We start from the raw sequence: 23,738 nt of genomic DNA, 5'->3' as shown, positions 1-23,738 counted from the left end.
GAAGACCTACTTCCTGCCTTTAAAGACCTCACAGTCTGAGAAAAACTGCAAACTGATGTGAAATAAAATTCATATTTTATGGCAAGACAAAAATTTGAACATAAAAATTTTTCTCTGCCCTTTGGCCTCCTCTCTCCCCCCTACTGAGCATTGTGTATCTGCATTATGCGTCAACCAAACCTCCCCATCAGCAGAAATACCTGCTCAACCATAAACAGCAACATTCTCCTAGCATAAAGACAACTTCTTAAAAGATAACATTCCTTCTTGATCTTGTAGGGGGTCACAATGACACTTGTCTCAAAAAACTTATACAACTGTGCCTTGACTTCTAATGGGGGGACAGTTCTCAGAGCTGAGGTGCTGTTCCCAGGTTACAATCCTCAAACTTGGCTCAAATAAAATTTTCCGCTTCTTTCACAGATTGACTATAGATTAATTTTCATCGACACTGACAATCACAGAATCAGAGCTAAATTAGGAATAAAATCCGGGAGCAATACGAGCAGAGGAGGGAGATTATGGAGGAGATGATGTCTGAGTTGATTAGTGGTTGAGTCAGGATTATGGAAGAGAAAAAAGTGTTTGGAAAAGAATTCCAGGAAGAGGAGAGCATAAGCAAAGGTTAAGAAGCAAAAGAAACAGCTTAATATGCACAGGTAGCAACAAGCAGCTTAAAAAAAATTGGAGCTGTAAGTGGGGCATAGAGTGTAGTCAAATGAGTCTGAAGATAAGCTAGTTTCCCTCAGCGAAAGATTTACATCAATCTATCATTGCATTCATTTATAAAATCAGTATCTATAGATAACTAGGTGCCAGTTTCCAGCCTAAGTGCCTTTGCACTTGCTAACCCTTTGTCTGAAACAGCATTTCCTAAATAGTCTCAGGTCTCGGCTCAAATTATTAGTCTCTCGGAGACGCCTTCCCCACCCCCCTTACTTAAAAAGTCTCCACGTGGTCACCTTCTATGGTATTACTGTTTTGCTTTCCTTATAGCACTAAACACATTATGAGATTATCGCCTTCATTTGCTCGTGAGGTAACAAGTCAGGCCCCCCTAGAATGTAAACACCAGGCAAGTAGGGACCTGTTCACGGTTTCATCCTTAGGGTTCTAGCAAGCCAAAACGTCCAGCGCATCTCCGGGGACCCCAATGCAGCTCCGCGCTAGGTCAGAACTGAGCATGCGCAGAGGGAGGGGCACTAGGAGCCTCGGGTTCGCGCAGGCCCCGCGCAGGCCCCGCCCGTGCCCCGCTCCGTCCCGCCCTCTTCCCGCCAGGGTAGCCGTTGCACCCAAATACTCGCAGCCGGTGCTTCCGCCCAGACGCGGTTGGGCACGCCTCGGCGCCGGGAACCGGGGCCACCCCCCAGTTTACCGGTCCGGCGCCAGGATGGCCCCCAAACTTCCAGACTCTGTGGAGGAGCTCCGCGCCGCCGGCAACCTGAGCTTCCGCAATGGCCAGTTCGCCGAGGCCGCCACACTCTACAGCCGCGCGCTACGGATGCTGCAGGCGCAAGGTGCGACCCCGGCCCCCCATTTCGCCGCCAGGCTTCCTTCTCCCTCTTGTCTCCCCCGACCCCAGCTACCCAGACGTCGCTCTGGCCCTGTCGGCCTAGGGCTTCCTTGCCCCGAGGCCGACTGGCCAACCAGGCCCTCCCACCACCCGCCCATTCCTCCCCCTTCCCCCAGCTTGGGCATCCTACGAGAAGCTTCCTTAGCCTTTCTTTCCACTTTTATTATTATTATTATTGTAACATGGTTTTATTACTGGTTCTTTGTGTGGATTTTTTTTAAATTTATTTATTTAGTTTTGGCTGTGTTGCCGCGTGCCGTCTTTTCTCTAGTTGCAGCGAGCGGGGGCTACTCTTGGTTGTGGTGCCCGGGCTTCTCATTGCGGTGGCTTCTCTTGTCGCGGAGCGCGGGCTTCAATAGTTGTGGCTTGCAGGCTCAGTAGTTATGGCACACAAGCTTAGTAGCTCTGTGGCATGTGGGATCTTCCCGGTCCAGGGCTCGAACCCGTGTTCCTTGCATTGGCAGGCGGATTCTTAACCACTGCCCCACCAGGGAAGACCTCCTGGTTCTTTTTTACTTAATGACATAACAGGAACATATTTTCATATTAATAGATGTTTTATCATTTTTTACAGTGGTTAAAAAATTAAATTTACCATCTTAACCATTTGTAAGTGTAGAGTTCAGTAGAGTTAAGTATATTCACGTTGTTGTGCAACAAATCTCTGGAACTTTTTCATCTTGCAACACTGAAACTCTGTACCCACTAAACACTAATTCCCCCTCTCCCCTCAGCCCTTGGTATCCACCTTTCTGCTTTCCATGTCAATGATTTTGACTACTTTAGGTACTTCAAACGAGTGGAATAATGCAGTATTTGTCTTTTGTGACTGAATAATCTCTATGACATTATAATCTATGTTGTAGCATGTGACAGGCTTTCGTTCTTTTTTAAGGCTGCATAATATTCCATTGTGTGGATATACCACATTGTCTTTATCCATTCACCTGTTAATGGACGTTTGAATTGCTTCCACCTCTTGGCTATGATGAACATGAATGTGCAGATATCTCCGAGGCCCTGCTTTGAATTCTTTTGCATACATACCCAGAAGTGGGATTGCTGGATCAGATAGTAATTGTATTTTTAATCTGAGGGGGCAGGGAACCTCCATACTGTTTTCCATAATAGCTGTACCATTTTACATTCCCACCAGCAGGGCACAATGATTCCAAGTTCTCAGCATCCTTACCAACACATTTTATTTTCTGTTCTTTCGATAGTGGCCATCCTGATAGGTGTGTGAGCTGCCTGCTTTTTAATTGTCCTATTGGACCCCATTCTGATATTTAGGCCTCATTCTAATCCCTGAGGCAACTCTCATTCTCCTCAACGGGTCAGTCTTTACTTAAATTAACATTTGTTCAGCACCTGTATGTAATGAGTGTATAATAAGATGGAGGAGGTCCTTGCTCTCAAGGGTCATACATCCTTGTTGGTGAGGAAGCCACAGGTGTGATCTTAAGCTGGTAAATAGCAAACAACAACTGTGCAATAATGATCAGGGCTATTGAAGAAGACAGATGTGATGCTGTGATAGGTTTGACTGGGGAGCTCCTTTATGAAGAATGGGAGGTCGAAGACAACTTCTTTGCAGAAGTGACATTTGGGGTGATATCTGAATGGTGAGAAGAAGCCAACTGCACAAAGTCTTGGGTGCCGAGCATTCCAGGTTGAAGGAACCGTAATTTCAAAGGCCCCAGACAGAATCAGCGGGTGTGTTCCAGGAGCCAAAGCACAGGGAGCCAGTGGAGGAAGTAGTAAGACTTGGTCAGTTACAGAGAAAGAGCCTTATTGTGTAGGCATTTTACATAGCAGTTCATGGTAAGGAGTTTGGGTTTTATTCCCTGATGGGAAGCTACTGGAGAATTTTCAACAGAGGAGTAACCTTTTGTTACCAGTTCTCCCAGCCTCCGGCTCATTTCAGCCAACAACGGCCTTTTGCCCAAAGCCTCTCCAGAATGTCTTATCCCAGAGCCTCATTGGAACCCCTTTCAGCCCCTCGTTGGTACCTCTTTCCCTTTGCCATCCTCCTCTTTCTCATTTCCTTGGCTAGCATTTGTTGAGTACTTGCTAGACATTATGGACATTACCCCCCTTTTTTTTTTTTTTTTGCGGTACGCGGGCCTCTCACCGTTGTGGCCTCTCCCGTTGCGGACCACAGGCTCCGGACGCGCAGGCTCAGCGGCCATGGCTCATGGGCCCAGGTGCTCCGCGGCACGTGGGATCCTCCCAGACCGGGGCACGAACCCGCGTCCCCTGCATCGGCAGGCGGACTCTCAACCACTGCCCCACCAGGGAAGCCTGACATTACCCCTTTTTATCTTCATACTAACTTATGGGTAAGACGCTTTATAGATGAGGGATCCAGAAGAGTTAAATTGCCTCTTCTGGGCTGACACAGTGAAGACATGTCAGAGGCAGAATTTGAATGTGGGTCTCTCCTATTCCCAAGTCCAAGTTTTTAATCATTTTGCTAGACTTTTTTCCAAATCCTCTCTAAGTTCCAGTCTTTATTGTTTGAATTTTTGCAGTTTCAAGCCATTCTTTTGCCCCACTGCCCCGTCTTTTTTTCTAGAACACTTCTCTGTAGGCCCAGCTCTTCATCTCAACTTAATAAAGTTGTTGAGGAATGTGAGGTATTGATATTTCTGCCTTCTTCTTTCATCCTACCCCAGCTGGCCTGGAAAAACTTGTCTTTTTGTATGGATTTATTCTGGGCCCCAAGAAGAGGTGGCCTGATGTCTGGATTCAGCAGGGGACCAGAATTTGGTTCTGATCCTGCTACTGATTTTCTAGGTAATTTATGGGCAAGTCCCTTGATTTCTCTGATCAGTTTCCCTGATCTTGAAAGGAGAGCAGGGAGCAACCTAATATAACAAACCCTTCCAGCAAGTCTGTGAAATGATACCTTCATCCGATAGGTGAGCACATGTGATCAGGGGGATTGAATGACTTGTGCAGGATCGCAGGCTGGATTGTAGGTTCTGATGCCCTTTCCACCACACCACTGCTGTTTTCTGAGCAACCGTGCTCTGGTAACTTGAGATGGATTGCAAGTTTTGAATACTTCTGCTTGCTTCTTAAGGGCAAGGATGTATTTTGCTTATCTCTGTACTTTGCTATCTCACTCAGGGCCTGGCAAAAATAAGAAAAAAGAAGATAATTTTATTATATTTGGTATTGAATGAAAGAGATCATGCATCAATATGGTAACATGATACTTAGTGAAAAAGGCAAGCTGCAGGAGAGGCAATATGATGCCACTTAGGAAAAGCTTTAAAAGGACATGGACTTCCCTGGTGGTCCAGTGGTTATGCCACTCAGGGAAAGCTTTAAAAGGAAGTGGACTTCGCTGGCGGTCCAGTGGTTAAGACTCTGTGCTTCCACTGCACTGGGTGAGGGTTTGAGCCCTGGTCGGGGAACTAAGATCCCATATGCCGTGCGGCATGGCCAAAAAAAAACAAAAAAGAAAGTGATATTGTGTCTTGCCTGTGAATACCTATGTAATAAAGATAGACATACATGAGAATGTGACATACCAAGTTCAGGATTATGCCAACCTCTGGGGGACTGGGAAGGGGGCAAAGGGAAAAGGGTGGGGATGAGTGGAGCTTTAGTCGTATCAAAAACAAAAAGGTGGAAACAGATTGTATGCTGAGTTTAGTGATGAATATCCACTATCTGTTATACTGGTTTCCGTACGTTTCACAATTTTCAAAGGAGAGCTTGTTTTCTGTTGTTCTGGGTATATGCCCGGGATCGGAATCACTGGGTCAACACTTGACAGTTTCCACTTTTTATTTGTTTTCATTATGGCTCATGCTAGTGGGTATGAAGTGGTTGAAAAATTATTTTTAAAAATGAAAATCCTTGTGGCCACAGTAAAGGACTTGAGCTTTCTGAGATTCCTAAGGATAAGGACTGCCTTTAGGGAAAGGCAGTAATGATTTCTTCCCCATGGCATAGCTTGAGCCCTTCCGCTGATTAAGTTCTCTGTAGTCCTGCCAGACCCAGAGGACTTGGCAAAGTCCTCTCTGAGAAGGTAGAATTAGTTTTTTGTGTCCCCATAACACTTGTTCGGTCCATTTATCATAGCATTTTCTTCTCTTTCTTCTTTATTGGATTTACACGCTTCTTGTACTAAAATTAACACACACACACACACCCCGGGTAGTTACAACATGGATTTACACACGCACACACCCCAGGTAGTTACAACATGGATTTACACACACACACACACACCAGGTAGTTACAACATGGATTTACACACACCCCAGGTAGTTACAACATGGATTTACACACACACACACACACACACCCCAGGTAGTTACAGCATGGATTTACACACACACACACACACACACCCAGGTAGTTACAACATGGATTTACACACACACACCCCAGGTAGTTACAACATGGATTTACACACACACACACACCAGGTAGTTACAGCGTGGGTTTACACACACACACACACACCCCAGGTAGTTACAGCATGGATTTACACACACACACACACACCCCAGGTAGTTACAGCATGGATTTACACACACACACACACACACACCCCAGGTAGTTACAACGTGGGTTTACACACACACACACACACACACCCCAGGTAGTTACAGCATGGGTTTACACACACACACACACACACACACACACACCCCAGGTAGTTACAGCATGGATTTACACACACACACACACCCCAGGTAGTTACAGCATGGATTTACACACGCACACACACACCCCAGGTAGTTACAGCATGGATTTACACACACACACACACACACCCCAGGTAGTTACAGCATGGATTTACACACACACACACACACCCCAGGTAGTTACAGCATGGATTTACACACACACACACACACCCCAGGTAGTTACAGCATGGATTTACACACACACACACACACACACACACACACCCCAGGTAGTTACAGCATGGATTTACACACACACACACACACCCCAGGTAGTTACAGCATGGGTTTACACACACACACACACACCCCAGGTAGTTACAGCATGGATTTACACACACACACACACACCCCAGGTAGTTACAGCATGGATTTACACACACACACACACACCCCAGGTAGTTACAGCATGGGTTTACACACACACACACACACACACACACACACACACTGGACACACACACACACACACACACACACACACACACACACCCCAGGCAGTTACAGCGTGGATTTCTTTGAGCTATTTCCTGTTGGCCTGTGGCCTGGTACCACGTTCAGTGCTGGGCTGAGTGAACGAGCAGCTGCTTGATTCCCTGTGAATGGCAGGAAGCTGGGTGTCCTCACTCCCTTGCCAGACTTGCCAGCCCATCAGACCACCAAGCCTGATTGGGTCACAGTCATCTCTGCTGCCCTTTACTAAAGCCCACTCCTGATATCCTGAGGCATCCATTTCCCAGCCTGTTAATAGTTCACTTTCTGCTTCCACTTGGGCAGGTTCTTCAGACCCAGAAAAAGAAAGCGTTCTCTACTCCAACCGAGCAGCATGCCACTTGAAGGACGGGAACTGCATAGACTGCATCAAGGACTGCACTTCGTGAGCGGGCAGGGCTGACTTTGGGGTGCTGGGGGCTCGGGAGGGGAGGCTGGGCTTCTCTGGTCCCACCAAGTTACCTCTGCGACAGATATTAGGAACTGTCACTAAGTGTCAGCAGGTCACTGAGAATAGGAAGCTGTCTTTGGTCCTTGTGGCCCCTGACTTGTGTCTTTGGAGCCTCAGCTCTGCTGCTGAAAGGAGTAGGGTGGGCAGTTAGAGGTAGGCCTTTAAGGCTTTGTGAGATCTGGGACCTGGGAATGAGGTAGAGTTGCAGACTAGTGACTGGCTTGCTCAGGTTTTTTTCTGGGGTGGATGTGGGTGAGAGAGGGAGGGAGGGAGAGAAAGAAAGAGGGATGGAGCTTAATAGCCTCGAAAGAAGTAAGCAATGACCAGGTGTAGGGGACGTTAAACAGTTTTTCATACTTTCTTCTTCAAGCCAATCTGAGATTGCCTTCATGGTCATCGCTAAACTAGCACATGTACCTTAATGTGTTCTCAGATCTGATATCGTGTGACATTGCCTTAGATTCATGCCCTGGTGATAGGTGGGAGAGGAGGAGAAGGGTGAGCATGCTCGTGGAGCCTGTGCTCAGTTGATTTTACCAGGCCCTGTGCTAGGTTTCCTTCGTGGAGCGCTCATAAGCACTCTGGGGGGTAAGTCAGCCATCCTTCCCAGGGTAGAACTGGGTTGTGGAGGATTGAGGCTGTAGAGTGATTTGCCTGGGGTCACATGGTTAGTGGCAGAGGTGGAATTCAGACACTGCTCCATCAGACTCCAGAGCCTGTTTGTTATTCCCACTTGGCCACGCTCTATAGAAACATAGAAGCATGAAAGCTACAAGACACTTATTCTTGATTTCGGGGGATTGCAGCTATGAAAATCGATGCACACGCGCACACATTTCACAACAGTAGTGGTTCTCTGCCCTCTTTCCCTACTCCACTTCAGTCTAAGTTGAAAAGTCCCTCTTCTAAGACTTCACCGTCTAGCATTGTCTTGTCAGAAATGACCTGCCGTGTACTGAGTGCTGCAGACGCCCTATCTGGAAGGAACTGCGGCGGGGAGCCCTGGTGACTCGGCAGCCCGATGACATTTCTGCCTCCTGTCCTAGAGCGCTGGCCTTGGTCCCCTTTGGCATGAAGCCCCTGCTGCGGCGAGCGTCAGCCTACGAGGCTCTGGAGAAGTACACCCTGGCCTACATGGACTACCTGACCGTACTGCAGATTGATGACAGTGTGACGTCAGCCTTGGAAGGCAGCAGCAGGTGAGCCCGAGCCACTGAGGTCAGTCTCTCTGAGACGTCCTGTCCTCCCTGATTAGCTTGGAACCATTGGTTTGGTCGTCTTCTGGGAGGATCCCTTTGGGCTAGCCTTAGAAACTCCTAATGAGCATGTGCAGAAAGTGTGGAAGGACAGTCTACTGTTGTATTTTAGCAGGTTTTTAAGGGGTCAGAATTACTGAGTTGTGGGGTCTTGGGGTTTTTTGTGTGTTTTTTTTTTGCCTAGATGCTCAAATGCGTTCACACAGTCGTACTTAATTGAGCTCTGTTTAAGCCGGGTTCAGTGGGGAATACCAATATAAAAAAGATAGACCCCACTTGCTCCAAAGAGCTAACTAGAGTGGGGAAAGTAAGACACAGAACAAGCAGCTGTCACCCCAGGCTGTAGGGCTGTTGTTTGTGGATATGATTCAGTATATTGTACTGTGACCCCTTCACAAGGCCCGTCAGGTGAAATGTCTTTCTGGTCTTCTGTACTGATGCCCTCATTTGGGTAACTGGTCATGTTTCCCCTCTTTGCATGGTCTGTTAGAAAGCCAGACACCACACTAACAGAAACCCTGAACAGGACTCCATGGTATCTGTTTAGTGCATCCTTTCTGGCTTGACTTGTTTTCTCTCTGCTTCCTTTTAGTCTCTGTCATTCAACAAAATCTGCCACTTATGTACCAGACTTTGCACTAGGGCCTGGGCTGATGACTGAGACATACCTCTTCCTGCCCTAATAGAGCTCCTGGTCTCCAGGAGGATGGCAGTCAGTCATAGGCAAACCTGCAGTGTGATGAGTGCTGTGGTAGAAGGCACCTAACAGCCAGGGGGAGTCCAGAGAGGGCTTTCCAGAGAAGGTGAGCTGAGACAGAGAGATGAATAGTGCTCTGGGCCAGGGGCCAGCAAGGAGCACGGGCAGCGTGTGTGAGGTGGGTGAGTAGGAGGCATTAGAGGGATTGCGAGAAGTCCACTGCTCATGGTGCTGCACGCGAGCAGCTCGGTTCAGGAAGGATGGTGAGGCCAGATCACACAGGGCCTTGTGTCCAGGAGCTTGGATTTAATCCAGACACAGTGAGGCATCGTGAAAGGGTCTTTAGCAGGGGGGCAACATGAGCAGATTTGAGAGAAAAGCTGAGTGGCTGCCCGCTGTGTCGACCATAAAGGAGAACAGAATAGGAATGGGGCGGGCAGTAATCCAGGAGAGATGGTGGATAGAGAACAGTGGGACCAATCCAGGGGACATTCAGGTGGTATTTCAACAAGTGTTGGAGGTTGGAGGGTGGGGGGAAGGGAAGAAGAGAGGAGGCGTCCAGGTGGTTGACACCCTGAGTTGGAGGTGACTGTGGGGCGGAGACCAGAGAAGCAAGAAGCCGGCTGGGCATTTACATGCATTCAGAGCAAAGGAGGAAAAATACGGGCCGAACATAGAGATCTGAAGGTCATCAGCATAGAGGCGGCTTGAGGTTGTGGGAAAAAAAAAGAGCATCACAGCAAGTGTGTGGGGGGAAGAGGATGGAGTTTGAGGAATCCAGCATTTGAGGGACGTACAGAGGAACCGCAGCAGGAGCGGGAGGAGGACACTAGAGCGTTTAGCATCACGGAGGCAGGAGCGTTTCAGGGGATGAAGGTGTCATCCGGATCAGGTGTTTCGATGAGCTTACGTACACTCAGGGTTTAGGAATGAAGTCACTGGTGATTCTGATGGAAGCAGTTCAATGGGATCCGAAGCCAAATGGCAGTGGGCTTAAGGAGCCTGGCTGGGAAGGGGCAGAGCGGTGTAGCTGCTGTGTCAGGGGTCTGTCCGGGAGGAGGGGGCTAGCTGCTGAGCGTTGGGTCGGTAGAGAGATAGGATGCAGGTGTGGGAGAGGGCGGTGCGGCCCAAGAGAGGCAGGGAAGGATGGATCCCGAGCCGAGGTGGACGGATTGGCCCTGTCAGCTCTTCTGTTTTGATGGGAGAGAAATAGGAATTGTCGTGTGCCCGTGCAGGTAGGTTTGTGTTTAGGGTGTGAGGAAGTCCAAGGAGGAGGGTTAGGGAGCATAGTGGAGGAGGGTAGAGTTTTGAAGCAGCTGGGCCGATCAGAAAAACAGCTTTGGGGGCTTAGAGCCGCTGAGTATGTAGTGATATCAGCCTGTGAGCTCTTCATTCTAGTAACACAGGAACATTGTTGTAGGAGCAGAAGTTACAGTCAGCTTCATGTACTCACTCAGCACCTACTTAATGGGCCCTCGTGGGTGCCAGGTAATGTGGCAGGTGCTGGAGATCAGTTAACAAAACCAGCATGGTCGCTGAGCCTAGAAGGTGGGAGTGGGGAATGGGAAGTGGAGGAGATTCTTCTGGGGGGAGGGGAGAGCACATGCAAAGGCTTGAGCGTGAGGATCAAGAGGCAGTGTGGCACACGATAAAAACGGAGGGGTGGGAGGGCACCAGGCCTCAGGCCCTGCCAGCCTAGTGAAATGGGAACCACTGAAAGATTTTAAAATTTGAATGACGTAAGATTTGCATTTTTTAAAAAGTCTCTGAGCGTTAATCAAATGTCAGGTTTTTGCATGGCCTTGTAATAGATTCATTAAGAAAATATAAAACATGTGGTTCTTGGGGCATGCATGGTCCCTTGGGGGTCAGGTTTAATTACCTTAGCAAGCACCAGATCATCCCTTTGAAGTTAACATAGTGTGACAAGCGAGGGCCAGGCAGGGAGGGAGTGTCGTGGTGGCCGACCTGAGAAGACGTATATGGTGGCAGGCTCCTGTTCCTTTCCTGCTGCGAGTCAGAAGGGTACAAAGAGATGGTTCAAACCAGGGGCAGATGATAACTGGCTCTCGTATACCTCCTTTGGGCTTACGAGAGGAGGAATATCTTCCTGACCCAGCTGGAAACCTCTCTGTGATCCTGCCTGCCTTTCCAGAATGACCAGAGCTCTTATGGACTCCTTTGGGCCCGAGTGGCGCCAGAAGCTGCCCTCTATCCCCTTGGTGCCTGTTTCCGCTCAGAAGAGGTGGGAGTGTTCGCCTTCGGGATACTGCAAAGAGACAGCTAAAAGCAAATCCAAAGAAACCACAGCTACAAAGAGCAGAGGTAAGCTGTGACTTCCTGCCCAGAGAGAGTCCAGTCTCCCCAGGGCCACTTTCTTTAGAGTAATCCTGTAAAAATTGGCCTCGTGTAAGATGAGTTCTTTTTAAAATCCTATAAACAAAGTAAAAAACAAAACAAAAAGGGCTTAACCTCCTAGAGATTGTCTCCTCAGCTCTACAGTGGGCGATGAGAACTCCTACCCCACAGGTGTAGGGATTAGGCGATGTGAGGCTCGTTGAGCTCCCAGCCTGGCGCACAGGTATCTGGTGTTAGTTCCCTTCTCATTCCTCCGGCAGCATTTGGATGTATCATGTAGGATGTTTTTGGTTGAAAGAACAGAAAAACTTCATGTGGTAAAAATAATAAAGAATTTATTGGCCCATATAACTGAAAGGCCTGGAGTTCAGGTTCAGGCATGGCTTGCTCCAGCAGCTCACTACATCATCAGACTCTGGCTCCATTTCTCTGCACTTCTGTCTGCGCTCTTCTCTAATGTGTATCGTCTTTGTCTGCAGGCAGCCTTCCCTCCAAAGTAGTACAATAGCTGTAGTAGTTCACTGACTCGCATCCATGTGCCATGCCTCATGACCCAGAGGGAGAGAAAGAGTTCTTTTTCTGATAGCTACCTAAGAGAGGGTTTCTTTCCCCCAAATCCCTAGCTCCTCTTTTCTTAATTCATTTTGGCCTTATGTGGTCACAGGCCACTCCCTACACTAGTCACTGTGACCAGGGCTTGAGATTTTGTGATGAGCTCAGCTCTATGCCATCTGCTCCACCTCCATAGCTAGAGGAACGCACACACTGTATGAGTCCCTGGAGGAGGATGAGTAAGAGACGGGAGATCAAAGCCAGGTAGCCCCAAACAGGAGACTGTCCACCTCAGCTCTATAAAACCAAGAGGCCCTTCTCCAGGCAGGGGCAACTGGAAACTCTTAATAATGCTCCAGGGGAGTCCTCCCAGCCCAGCAAGTGAGGTATTGAGGATGGGAGGTGCAGAGGAGGCGGGGCTGGAGCCTTGCATCGGGCGTACAGGAGGGCAGGAGTCGTTCCCCTTCCCAGGAGGAAACCTGTCTGGCCGTGGGGAGAATTCCCTCCCTAGAACGAGAAAGTGGGGCGCTAATGAACTCGACGCCTTCAGTGCACCTACCATTTACTTCATTCTTTTGTTGGAGTCACAGCCAGGTGTGTCCCAGGCCCTGTGCTGAGCAGTGTGGCCCAGAGAGGCCCTCGGGAAGCTCTCGGCCCAGTGAGAGACTGAGACGCATAAACAGAGCAATTTAAAATACAGGAGGAAGGCCAAAACATTAATGCGTCGAAACAGTCCCGAGAAGGAGACCACTGTAAAGACCCAGGTTTCAGGAAGGCGTGAGTATTGGGCAGGGAGTAGGAGGCATGAGTACTAGGAGGGAAGCCTAAGGAGCTGCTTCTGAGATTAGAGTGACTTAGATAAACAAAGTGTACAGTCGGTAATAAAAATGTAGTGGTAGTTACTTTAAGAGGTAGTTGAGGTTGAACTATAACCAGGTGCTTATTAATATCTGTGGCATGAATAGATCAATGAGCTTAAATGAATCCAGGCCCGTGATACATCATCACCCACGTGTCCGTCATTTTAAAGAATGCTCACCTCCCTATTAACTCTTTTTGTTTGGTCCTGATAATGACAGAGTGACTCAGGCAGGGAAGGGATCACTCTCCTGACTGCACAGATCGGGAAACCAAGGCCCAGGGAGGTGAAGTAATACGTGGCATTATGGAAGGAACAGGGTTGGGCTTGGAGTCCAGAGTTCTCTGGGCTCTGCCCCTTGGAGCTCCTCAGCCTTTCCTGTGACACCATGGTATGGAGAATTAAGGAACAGATCCCTATTGCTTAGTGTCTGATGTAGCACAGAGTAACCTTTCTCTCCACGGGCTGCCCCCGGAGGCCACATCAGAGATGCTCAGTAGAGGGGCCACCGCCCAGCCTTGCCTGCTACTTCTGTGTCTACACCCCTTCTCGCTGCAGCCGCAGCAGTACGGGTTGGCCTGCACTGTTGTCTAAGCTGTGGAGCCATCCCTCCTTTTCCTCCTCTATAAAAATGCTGGGTTGGCCTCTGGGGGTAACCTTTAAATGTAAGACTAATCTCCCCAAGTCTAGAAATGCAATAATCCCTCTCCCCTCCCCCAAACAATTTAACTTTTTAAAATCAGGAGGTATCTCACAATCAGTGTCAAAAGAAACTTTCCTGCCACCACTTCCCCTACCCCAGCCCTCTGAATTGTTATCAAATACACAGCATCTTGAATTGAAGAAGCCATCGAGCCTCTCGGGGCACGGGAGAGAGGAAAAAGAATTGCTAGTGGGACTCTGGCTGGGCTTTCCAGCTGACTTGGACCCCACCACGTGTTGTTGGTGAGATAGGTTCCTATCTGCTCACTCAAGTCCCAAGCCGGGGCTGAAAGCTTTATGTGTGTAAAGGACTTCACATGAGATGCATTAAAACGAACATACACTTAAGAGCTACGCAACGGCAGTCCCACTCCTAGAGAATCGAACACGTGTTCACATAAAAGCTTGTCCACAAATGTTCACAGCATCATTATTCATAGCGGCCCCAAAGTGGAAACAACCCAAATGTCCCTCAGATGATGAATGGATAAACAGAATGTGGTATATCCATACAGTGCAACACCATTTGGCCATAAAAAGGAAGGAAATTCTGATACATGGTACAACACAGATGAACCTTGAACACACTATGTGAAGTGAAAGAAGTCACAAAAGAGCACATATTGTATGATTCCGTTTAGATGAAATGTCCACAGTAGCAAATCCTAAAAGACGGAAAGTAGATTGGTGGTTATCAAGGATGGGGGCAGGGGAATGGGAGGGACTGCTAATGGGTATGGGGTTTCTTTTGGAGGTGATGAAAATGTTCTGGAATTAGGTAGTGGTAATGGTTACATAACTTTGGGAATACACTAAAATCAGTGATTTGTACACTTTAAAATGGTGAATTTTATGGTAGATAAATTGTATCTCAATAAATTTTAAAAAATAATAATAAAATACAGGAGGAAGAACAGGTGCTTTAGAGTCTCTAATGTTTGAGGAATTCAAATTGGGAACTGCCATCAGTGTGCTTGGGAGAGCTGGGGAAAGGCTCCTGGAGGTGACAGGTTGAGCTGGGCCTGAAAGGCAGTGGAAGGAGTGAGAGAATGAAGTGGTGGGGCATCGCTGGTGGCTAGCGGGGACAAGCGTGGGGCAGTGTGGGGTGCGTTGCAGAGCCGAGGTGAAGCTGAGGATGTGTGCGCATTGCAACCCACTGGCTCTGCTTCTAGAGAAACTCTTGCACATGTGCACAAGGAGACATGTACAAGGACGTTCAGAGCAGAGATTCGGTAAGAGGGACTTCCCTGGTGGCGCAGTGGTCAAGGATCCTCCTGCCAATGCAGGGGACACGGGTTCGAGCCCTGGTCCGGGAAGATCCCACATGCCGCGGAGCAACTAAGCCCGTGCCTCACAACTACTGAGCCTGCGCTCTAGAGCCGGTGAGCCACAACTACTGAGCTCGCGTTCCACAGCTACTGAAGCCTGCGTGCCTGGAGCCTGTGCTCTGCAACAAGAGAAGCCACCGCAATGAGAAGCCCGCGCACCGCAACGAAGAGTAGCCCCTGCTCGCCGCAACTAGAGAAAGCCCACGCAGCAACGAAGACCCAACGCAGCCAAAAATAAATAAATGTATATATATATTTTTTTTAATTAAAAAAATTTGGTAAGAGCGAAAAGCAAAATAACCCAAGTCTCCATAAACAGTAGAACGGATAAATCAGTTGCACTGCAGCAGTGAGAATGAATGAAGCAGTTACAGGTGTATGCGTCCACACAGATGAATCTCAGGAATATAATTCTGAGGGAAAAGAATACATAGAATTATGTATTCCTTTATGTGAAGTTCTAAAACAACGTAAACAATAAATACTTTATAGATACGATTGTATATATAGTTAAACTAACCAAGAAAACGGGGGGGTTGGTGCGCACAGAATTGGGGACGATGGTTTCCTCCCGGGATGGGTTGATTATGGGAGAGGCTCACAGGATTTCAAAGGTCTTAGTAAATGTTCTGTTTCTTAAGGTGAGGGATGAGTTCAAGGGTATTAGTTTTATTCCTAAAACCTTACCCTTGTCATAAGTATTGAGTATTTTATAAAGATAGTTTTTAAAAATTGAAAAAGCAGGTTATATGGGAGCTGGGGCTGGAATAATTAACTGGGGCGGTGCAGTGGAGGGCCCCAAGGCCAGGTGGAGCAGCAGGCATTTCACCTTGTTCTCTCTTTCTCCCTTTCTCCCTCTCCCCACCCCGCCACCCCGAAGGCTGGGGCACAGCTGCAGGTGTCGAGTTGGGGAGAACACTCACAGGCTCAGACCAAAACAACTGAGGAGTAGCAGATACCTCTGCCCTTTTCTGGAAGCGCAGGATCTTCACCCATTTTTACCAGATGCTTGTTTATTTAAATACTTTCTCACTCATTCTCCTACTTTAAGTTTATAGGGTGTTCTGCACTTTCTCCTGTTTTCTCACATTTCATCCTAACAGTAGCCCTGTGTGGAGTAGATGTTGCCCCCAATGTATTGGCGAGCAAATTGAGGTCCAGAAGCATTAGGTAGGTCACACAGGACTTCAGCTACTGAGTGGCAGTGCTGAGGCCAGAACCTGGGTTACTTTTTATTGTGTGTTTATCATTGTGTGTGTAAAAGTATGTTTATATCAGGAGTCCCAATCTCTTCCAAAGGAAAAACTGTTTAATATCCCAGAAGCCATTGATCGGGGGTCTCATTACTCAGGCAGGATGCTTTACACAGTGCAGGAACGCTCTGGGGAGAGAGCGTTGTAGACGGCTTAGAAGAGACGCTGCCCAAGAGATCTCCTGGAGCTCAGCTGGGCACCTGCTCCATGGTTTTTTCCTCTTCTGAATTTGTATCTAGTGCCTTCTGCTGGGGATGTGGAGAGAGCCAGAGTTCTGAAGGAGGAAGGCAATGAGCTTGTAAAGAAGGGGAACCATAAGCAAGCGATTGAGAAGTACAATGAGAGCCTCTGGTTTAGTAACTTGGAATCCGCCACGTACAGCAACAGGTACCTTCCACACGGCTGGCCTGGGAGATTTCAGGACACCGAACATTCTCCCGTAGTCTTCTCTTAGACTGTGATGGGCTCTGCATCCCGGCATTTAGTCAGTACAGGCATACCTCGGAGATATCGCAGGGTCAGTTCCAGACCACCACAGTAAAGCAGATATCGCAATAACTCGAGTCACACGAGTTTTAGGGTTTCCCTGTGCATCTAAAAGTTACGTTTACATTATACTGTAGTCCGTTAAATGTGCAATAGCATTATGTCTAAAAAACAACGTACGTACCTTAATTTAACAATACTTTATTGCTAAAAATTGCCAGTCATCATGTGAGCAAGTCATAGTAGTAACATCAAAGATCACTGATCACAGATCACTGTAACGAGTATAATCATAATGAAAAAGTTTGAAATATTGTGAGAATTATCAACATGTGAAACAGAGATACAAAGTGAACAAATCCTGCTGGAAAAATGGTGCCAGTAGACTTGCTCGATGCAGGGTTGCCACAAATCTTCAATTTTGATATCTGCAAAATATCTGTGAAGCACAGTAAAACGAGGTATGCCTGTGTGTTACAGTTCAAAACGTGCATTCACACTCTGGTCACGGTGGGATAGGCGTTGCCAGTGGCACTCACTCTCTTAAAGGGCAGAAACTGAGGGGTGCCCAAGGGGAGCCTGGGCTTTGTTCGCCCCCCCCACCCCCCAAATTTTCATTAACCAGAAACACATAGGATGTGAGTAAAAGCTATGGGCTTGCTATGCAAACACACCCCCAACACAAGTATCAAAGCCTCTGCACCTTCCCCGACTCTCACCCCGTGGGCTTCTCCAAGACCCTCTGGTTAGAAGTTTCGGCACTGTCTGTCTGCGAGCACCAGGGCAGAACCCAGGGTATGGATTAACTATTGCCTGGCCTGAGCAAGAGAGAAGGGTCCAGTCTAGCCTGAGGGGTTGGACTTGCGGCGCTATAGAAGGGCCTGCGCCCTGAGCCGCTGCCAGTGGTCGGTGATTCTTTCCACCAACAGTGAGAGCCTGGGAGCCAGGGTACTGTCTCTTTATTGTGTAGGAGTCCCTGCTCAGCAGTAGCCCTCAAAGGTATTGGTAGTAGATGCTCATCTTGTTTTAATGTTGAGAAAACCAAGGCTCAGAGCAGGAAGGGCTTTTCCTCAGCTCACCCAGCTGGTAAATGGCGGAGACAGAATTGGAACCTGGCTCCAGTGAGATCTGTTAGTTTTACTGTCAGAAGCTTGAAACATTCAGCAAGGGACCAGATCTGATCCAAACATTTGTTATAAGTCGTTAATAAATCTTGTGAGTCTGTTTCCCCTTCCCAACATTACTCTTTAGTTCAGAAATCTTGGGTCTCCTATAGGCTCACCGTTCCTTACCCAAAACTCTGGGATAAAATGTGTTTCCGGTTTTAGGAAGGTATCATAGTGCATATGCTGAGTCACATAACACTCCAGCAGGGTCTGGGCATCTCGCGGAAGTTAATCGTTAAGTGTTTCTGCAGTGAAACATACGGAAATTCCAGGATCACGTGGAATGGTGTAAAGAAAGACTAAGCAGCCTCATGTAAGTTCAGGTCAGGTTTTGCTGCCAAATGAGTTGAAAAGGGAACTTTTAAAGCATGGATTTTGGCATTTTGGATCTGTGGTTTTACTGGCCAATTGGACCCAGGTGCCTGTCAGCCAGGCTAACTCGGGAAAAAGGGCTGCAGCCCCTTTGTTCATGTTTGTGCAGCAGCATCTTTTTTTTTTTTTTTTTTTTTTTTTTTATATTTGGCTGTGTTGGGTCTTTGTTGCTGCGCGCGGGCCTTCTCTAGTTTCGGCGAGCGGGAGCTGCTCTTCGTTGCGGTGCGCAGGCTTCTCATTGCGGTGGCTTCTCTTGTTGCAGAGCATGGGCTCTAGGCACACGGGCTTCAGTAGTTGTGGCACGTGGGCTCAGTAGTTGTGGCACGTGGGCTCAGTAGTTGTGGCGCACGGGCTTAGTTGCTCCGCGGCATGTGGGATCTTCCTGAACCAGGGCTCGAACCTGTATCCCCTGCGTTGACAGGCAGATTCTTAACCACTGCACCACCAGGGAAGTCCAGCATCATCTTCTAACTCCTCTTTCTGTGGGCTCTCTGGCCTTGCTTATTACCTCATGTTGCTGGAGACCTCTATTAACCCATTTTCCTGGATTTTTACCACATTCAGGACAGTGTTTTATTTAAACATTGATTTTATTTAAATACTGATTTTCATGCAAATACGTCTGTGCCACACTGTTAATTACTATTGCTTTGCAATATATCTTGTAGGGCTGGTCTTTTCTTTAATCTTCTTAATCAGAGTATCCTTGGCTATTTTCCCAGCTTTGATCTTCTAGCTAAACCTTAGGTTCACTGTGATAAATTCCAAACTGTATCTTGTTGGGCTTTTGGTTGTAATTACATTGTAATTACATTGATTGTATAACTTTAATTTAGAAGACTGAAGGTAATTACATTGATTGTATAAATTTAATTTAGAAGGCTGAAAACTTTATACAGATCAGTTTCCTATCCATTGTGGCGGAATATACCACATCCTGGATGACATTTTAATGCTCCACTTCATACATATGCATCTGTATGGACCAGTGCATCATCTTAGGCTCCGGTTCTGTCTGTACAGTTGATACCTGAGTGGATATCACTGTCAGGTACTTGGCACCTACAATTTGCCAGGCCCTGAATGGACCTCCGAAGAGTCTCATTTAGTACTCACAGCAGTCCTTCAGGTTAGTCCTTCAGGTTAGGTCATGGTCCCAGATCATTTAATTTTAGAATTAAATGATCATAAAGTTAAAACAACTAATACATGGTGGAGCTGTGATTTAAGTCAGGTGTTTATACTCCAAAGCCTGAGTTCCTTTTCACTCACTTGTCTCCTTCATAATGAAAACCCTCTGATTGGATACAAAATCATTCTGTGTACCAAAAGCCAAGGGTGTTTATTTTATAGGCCAAAGTTATGCATTTTTCACATCTTGAATATAATCTTTGGAGCTCATATGTTATTTTCATTGCAACATTTATATTCGGAAGTCACTAAATAGTACCTAATGCTTATACTGTGGTTCCTCTACTTCCCAGAAATTTGGCTAATTCTTTAAATTACCAGAGTCCATTGAGAGAACACTTTAGTTTCCTTAGAATTCTTCTATGTTCAAATTTAGATCAGGGACTACTATTCTAAAACTTAGTGGCTGACAACAGCTGTTCTATTTTGCTCACGATTCGTGAGCCAGGAATTCGGAAAGGGCAGTTCTTACTCCGGGTCTGTCATTCAGGGTCAACAAGATGGTAGCTGGGACTGGAGTCATCTAAACACTTCTCCTGCATATCTGGCACCAGAGCTGGGATGATTGAAATGGCTGGAGAATGGAACTGATAGAGCAAGCTGGAGCCTTTTTTCTTCTCTCCTGGCAGCCTTGTCACATATGCTGGCTTGAGTGTCCTCACAGCATGGTGGCCTCAGGGTAGTTGGCTTCTCGCATAGCAGCTAAAGGCTCCAAGAGCAAGCGTTCCCAGAGAACAGGCTGACGCTACAAGACCTCTGTAGTCTACCACTGGGACTCATACGTTCCTCTGTACTCTGTTGGTCAGAACAGTCACAGAACCTGCCTACATTCAAGAGGAAAGAACATAGGACCTCTTCAATGGGAAGAATGCCACAAAATTTGTGCCTGCTTTTAAATTGTTACAAGGAGAAGCTTTTTCTAAGTTGATTTATAAGTTCCATGCAATCTCAGTGAAAATACTAGAGTTTTTTTACATTCTTGGTAATAATTCCATAATTTGTCAGGAAAAGAATAACAGCGTAAGAGAATTTAGATATGATAAAGTGTGGGAAAAAGAGGAATTATCCAATAAATGGTGTTGGGTTGGCTGGAGAGAGTTCAAAAGGAACCCGAATCCCTACCCTCACTCCTTATTTTAAAATAAATTCTAAGTGGATCACAGTTTTAAATGTAAAAAGTAAAACCATTAAGTTCTAGAACAGTGTGTGGGTTAATTATCTTGCAGTGGGGAGGGTATTTGGTGGTAGTGGAGGGGGACCCACAGAAGTCATTAAAGAAGTTGGATAAATTTTATTTCATAAGATTTAAAAATCTTATGTAAAGACACTCAGCTTTACCTATATTTAAAGCAACTACATTAAAACAGATGCTATTTTCTTCCATATTGGCAGAAGTTAAAGGTTGAGACCCAGGGTTGGTACAGTTGCAGGAAAATAGTCTCTGTTAGTAACTGTTCTTAAGTACACTTGACCCTTGAACAAGGCGGCTGTTGGGGGCACTGACCCTCCTTGCAGTCAAAAAATCTCGGCATACTTTACAGTCGTCCTCTCGTATCTGCGGTTCTGCTGCATCCATGGAGTCCACCAAATGCAGATGGTGTAATACTCTAGAATTTGTTACTGAAAAAAGTCTGCATATAAGTGGACGTGCGCGGTTCAAACCCCTGTTCCTCAAGGGCCAGCTGGTTTTTGGAGAGCATTTTGGTAATAATCAAAAATTTAAATGTATGTACCTTTTGATGCAGCAGTCGCTCCTAATAGGCGTCTAAGATTTATGCGCAAGGATGTTCATGGTAGCATTGTTTATTTATAAACTGGAAACAGTGAAAAATGTCTACTGATAAGGAATTAATAAAATAAATTATGGTACATACAAGTGAATACTATGTATCCATTAAAAAGTGAGGTGGAATGGATATCTGTTTTGTTTTTAGTGATTATCTTTGGGGGAAAGGACTAAAATTGAATGAGAGAGATACAAATATATACTTTCCCCCCGCCCAGTTGATGCAGAATGTGAAAATTTTCAAAATGTAAGTTGAATGAATTATGTATTGAACACCCATATACTTCCCAGTTAAATTCATAAACATTGTTATAAAATCAAGTACGCTTCAGTTAAAAAGAATAGTTATATTTGCTTTGTCACTATAGCCATCTGTTGATCCACTTTATCATCTTTGATGCGTAAGTTGTAGACATCTTTACATTTCACCCCTAACATGTCAGCATGCCTGCTATTTACTTAGAGCCTGGTATTTGTTTTTTTTCTTGAGGTAGATAATTTTTTATCAAGGGGAGCGTTTCGGGAAGCCTTTTATAGCTTGAAAGAGTACAGTGTGGGAGTGTAAGGCGGAGAGAACAATAGCACCGAACACGGTCAGGATCTCGGGTCGTTTGAGCCCGGGTTGAGTCCCAGGTCTGCCCCTCTGTAGTGGTGGAAGATTGGCGCGTCCCTTCAACCCTCTGAGCCGCGTCACCTCTGCAGAAGGGGGCTGGGTGGCTGTGAGGACTGAGGGAGGTAGGAAGCACCCAGCACGGTGCGTTCGGGGAGCTGCAGGGCGCTCCTCAGACCGCTGCGTGGCCCGCTCTTTCCCCTCAGGGCGCTGTGCCATCTGGTGCTGAAGCAGTACAAGGAGGCCGTGAAGGACTGCACAGAAGCCCTCAGGCTGGACGGAAAGAACGTGAAGGCGTTTTACAGACGGGCTCAAGCCTACAAAGCACTCAAGGTAAAGAGGTTCTGGCCGGAGGCACCAACAGGGCTCCAGCCAGTTGTGCCTGTGCTGGCACTTCCAGAGCACGGCTAAGGTGAGGCGTACCTGCCACGTGCCTTCTCGTCCAGGGGCCCGGGTGCTCCAGGCAGGCCTCCAGGCTGGGGTGCAGAAACCCTCCGCGGGCTTAGCAGCGGTCCCCACCCCCGCCTGGTCTCCGTGGGCCAGGGCTCCATCCCCACACCCTCTCTCTCCTCTCAGGACTATAAAGCCAGCTTTGCGGACATCAACAACCTCCTGCAGATTGAGCCCAGGAACGGTCCCGCACAGAAGCTGCGGCAGGAGGTTAACCGGAGCTTAAACTGAAAACCCAGAGGGGCAGCAGGACACCTCCGCCTGACCACCTTCCTCCGTGCCTGCTCCCGGGACCCGGCATGCCCCAGAGCAAGCTCCAAAGCACCCTCCTCTGTCCCTCAGAGATGTGGTGGCCTCCCACCCCTCAAGAGGACTTGCTGTTCACATTAAGCTCGGTGTAGTCAAAAACAAGACGTTCTGTTGGAAAGGTCTCTCCCTGTTCCGAACTCCCTGTGCTGCAGACAGCGAGCGGGTCACACAGACAGGTCCTCATAGGCAAAGCCCTCGGCTCTGTCTCTGCCCAGCACGCTCCAGAGCGAGTTGCCCTTCCAGCGTCACCAGGCACCCTCACCGTGGTCCACCTGAGCAACCTGGGCTGGGGCGTGGGGGGCACCGCGAAGCCCTGACCCGCCTACACCCAAAGCAGCCTGTTGAGCTGGTCTCCAGCGCTGCTGTCCCTGCCCGGTCCTTGGCACAGCGCTCTGTGTTCTAAGCCCCAGTGCCTTTTGGCCGAGCCCTCCTTTGGTGGGGATGCAGGACCTGGCCCTTGGCCGGCTTTGTCTGTGGCTCTGTGCTGCCGCCCCCTGCGTGGAGGCGCCTGAGCTGTTTCAAGAGCCAGACGGTGTGGCTGCCACTTTGGAAGGCGAGACAGGGAGAAAGGCCTCCTGGAAAGTCAGTGTCTTTCCGTCCCGGGCAGAGACCCCTCGAGGCTTCTTAGTTCCTTGTAATATGTTGACGTTAATCTGAACTGAACTGACTGATTCTGTTGAACCCTGTGTTGAAGCTACTGCATTAATGTTTTCTACATAAATGTCTGTTGTACTTTCATTTATGCTTTTTCAGTTTTGGTTCATTTCGGAACTTTGCAATAATTAAAAAAAAGACTGCTTATGGAGCACTCATCCATTCTTTGATCAGATTTACTGGAATGTCTGCATGGGCCAGGCCCTACGTATAGTGCTGGGGAAACAGCGGTGAGTAAATAGACACGGTCCCTGCTCTCGGAGGGCTGACTGTCCCATGGGACGCAGGAAGTTACTCACACAAGAGTGAAACTGCACTGGCTTAAGTGTTCTGAAGGAGTGGTCGCAACACGTTCCTCAACTAGGGAGGTTTGACCCCGTGAAGGAAAAGCGGTCCCTGAGGAAGTCAAGTCTGAGTTAAGTTCTAATGTGGGGATCACAGCAGGAGAAGAGGGGAGGGAAGAGCAATCCAAGCAGACGGA

At 47.6% G+C, this 23,738-nt stretch overlaps 1 protein-coding gene across 2 annotated transcripts; it reads left to right on the top strand.

Moving 5' to 3' along the window:
- Nucleotides 1-1,247: 1,247 nt before the first annotated feature.
- TOMM34 (translocase of outer mitochondrial membrane 34) lies at nt 1,248-23,408 on the top strand. Of its 2 annotated transcripts, none has more exons than XM_089896950.1 (7): nt 1,248-1,517; nt 7,063-7,162; nt 8,275-8,427; nt 11,301-11,506; nt 16,473-16,620; nt 22,051-22,177; nt 22,421-23,408. In XM_089896950.1, exons 1-7 carry the CDS (start codon nt 1,391-1,393, stop codon nt 22,523-22,525), a joined length of 966 nt encoding a protein of 321 aa, XP_089753076.1. In that variant the 5' UTR covers nt 1,248-1,390; the 3' UTR covers nt 22,526-23,408. The 2 variants fall into 2 exon arrangements, with proteins under 2 accessions (XP_089753076.1, XP_022448025.1); XM_022592317.2 differs by having other exon boundaries at nt 1,251-1,517; nt 11,337-11,506.
- The last annotated feature ends 330 nt before the right edge of the window (nt 23,409-23,738 follow it).

Source organism: Delphinapterus leucas, chromosome 15, assembly GCF_059928025.1.
Source record: "Delphinapterus leucas isolate spDelLeu-1000000601 "Yukka" chromosome 15, BTC_Dleu_Yukka2, whole genome shotgun sequence".
NCBI lineage: Eukaryota > Metazoa > Chordata > Mammalia > Artiodactyla > Monodontidae > Delphinapterus > Delphinapterus leucas.
The sequence above is the reverse complement of the archived record's forward strand: the minus strand, read 5'-3'. Positions and strand labels throughout refer to the sequence as shown.

Coding starts and splice junctions, on each gene's coding strand:
- TOMM34 (XM_089896950.1), top strand. CDS start 1,391: ATGGCCCCCAAACTTCCAGACTCTGTGGAGGAGCTCCGCGCCGCCGGC. Junction 8,428..11,300: donor GCCTTGGAAGGCAGCAGCAG/GTGAGCCCGAGC, acceptor TTCCTGACCCAG/CTGGAAACCTCTCTGTGATC. Junction 16,621..22,050: donor TCCGCCACGTACAGCAACAG/GTACCTTCCACA, acceptor CTTTCCCCTCAG/GGCGCTGTGCCATCTGGTGC.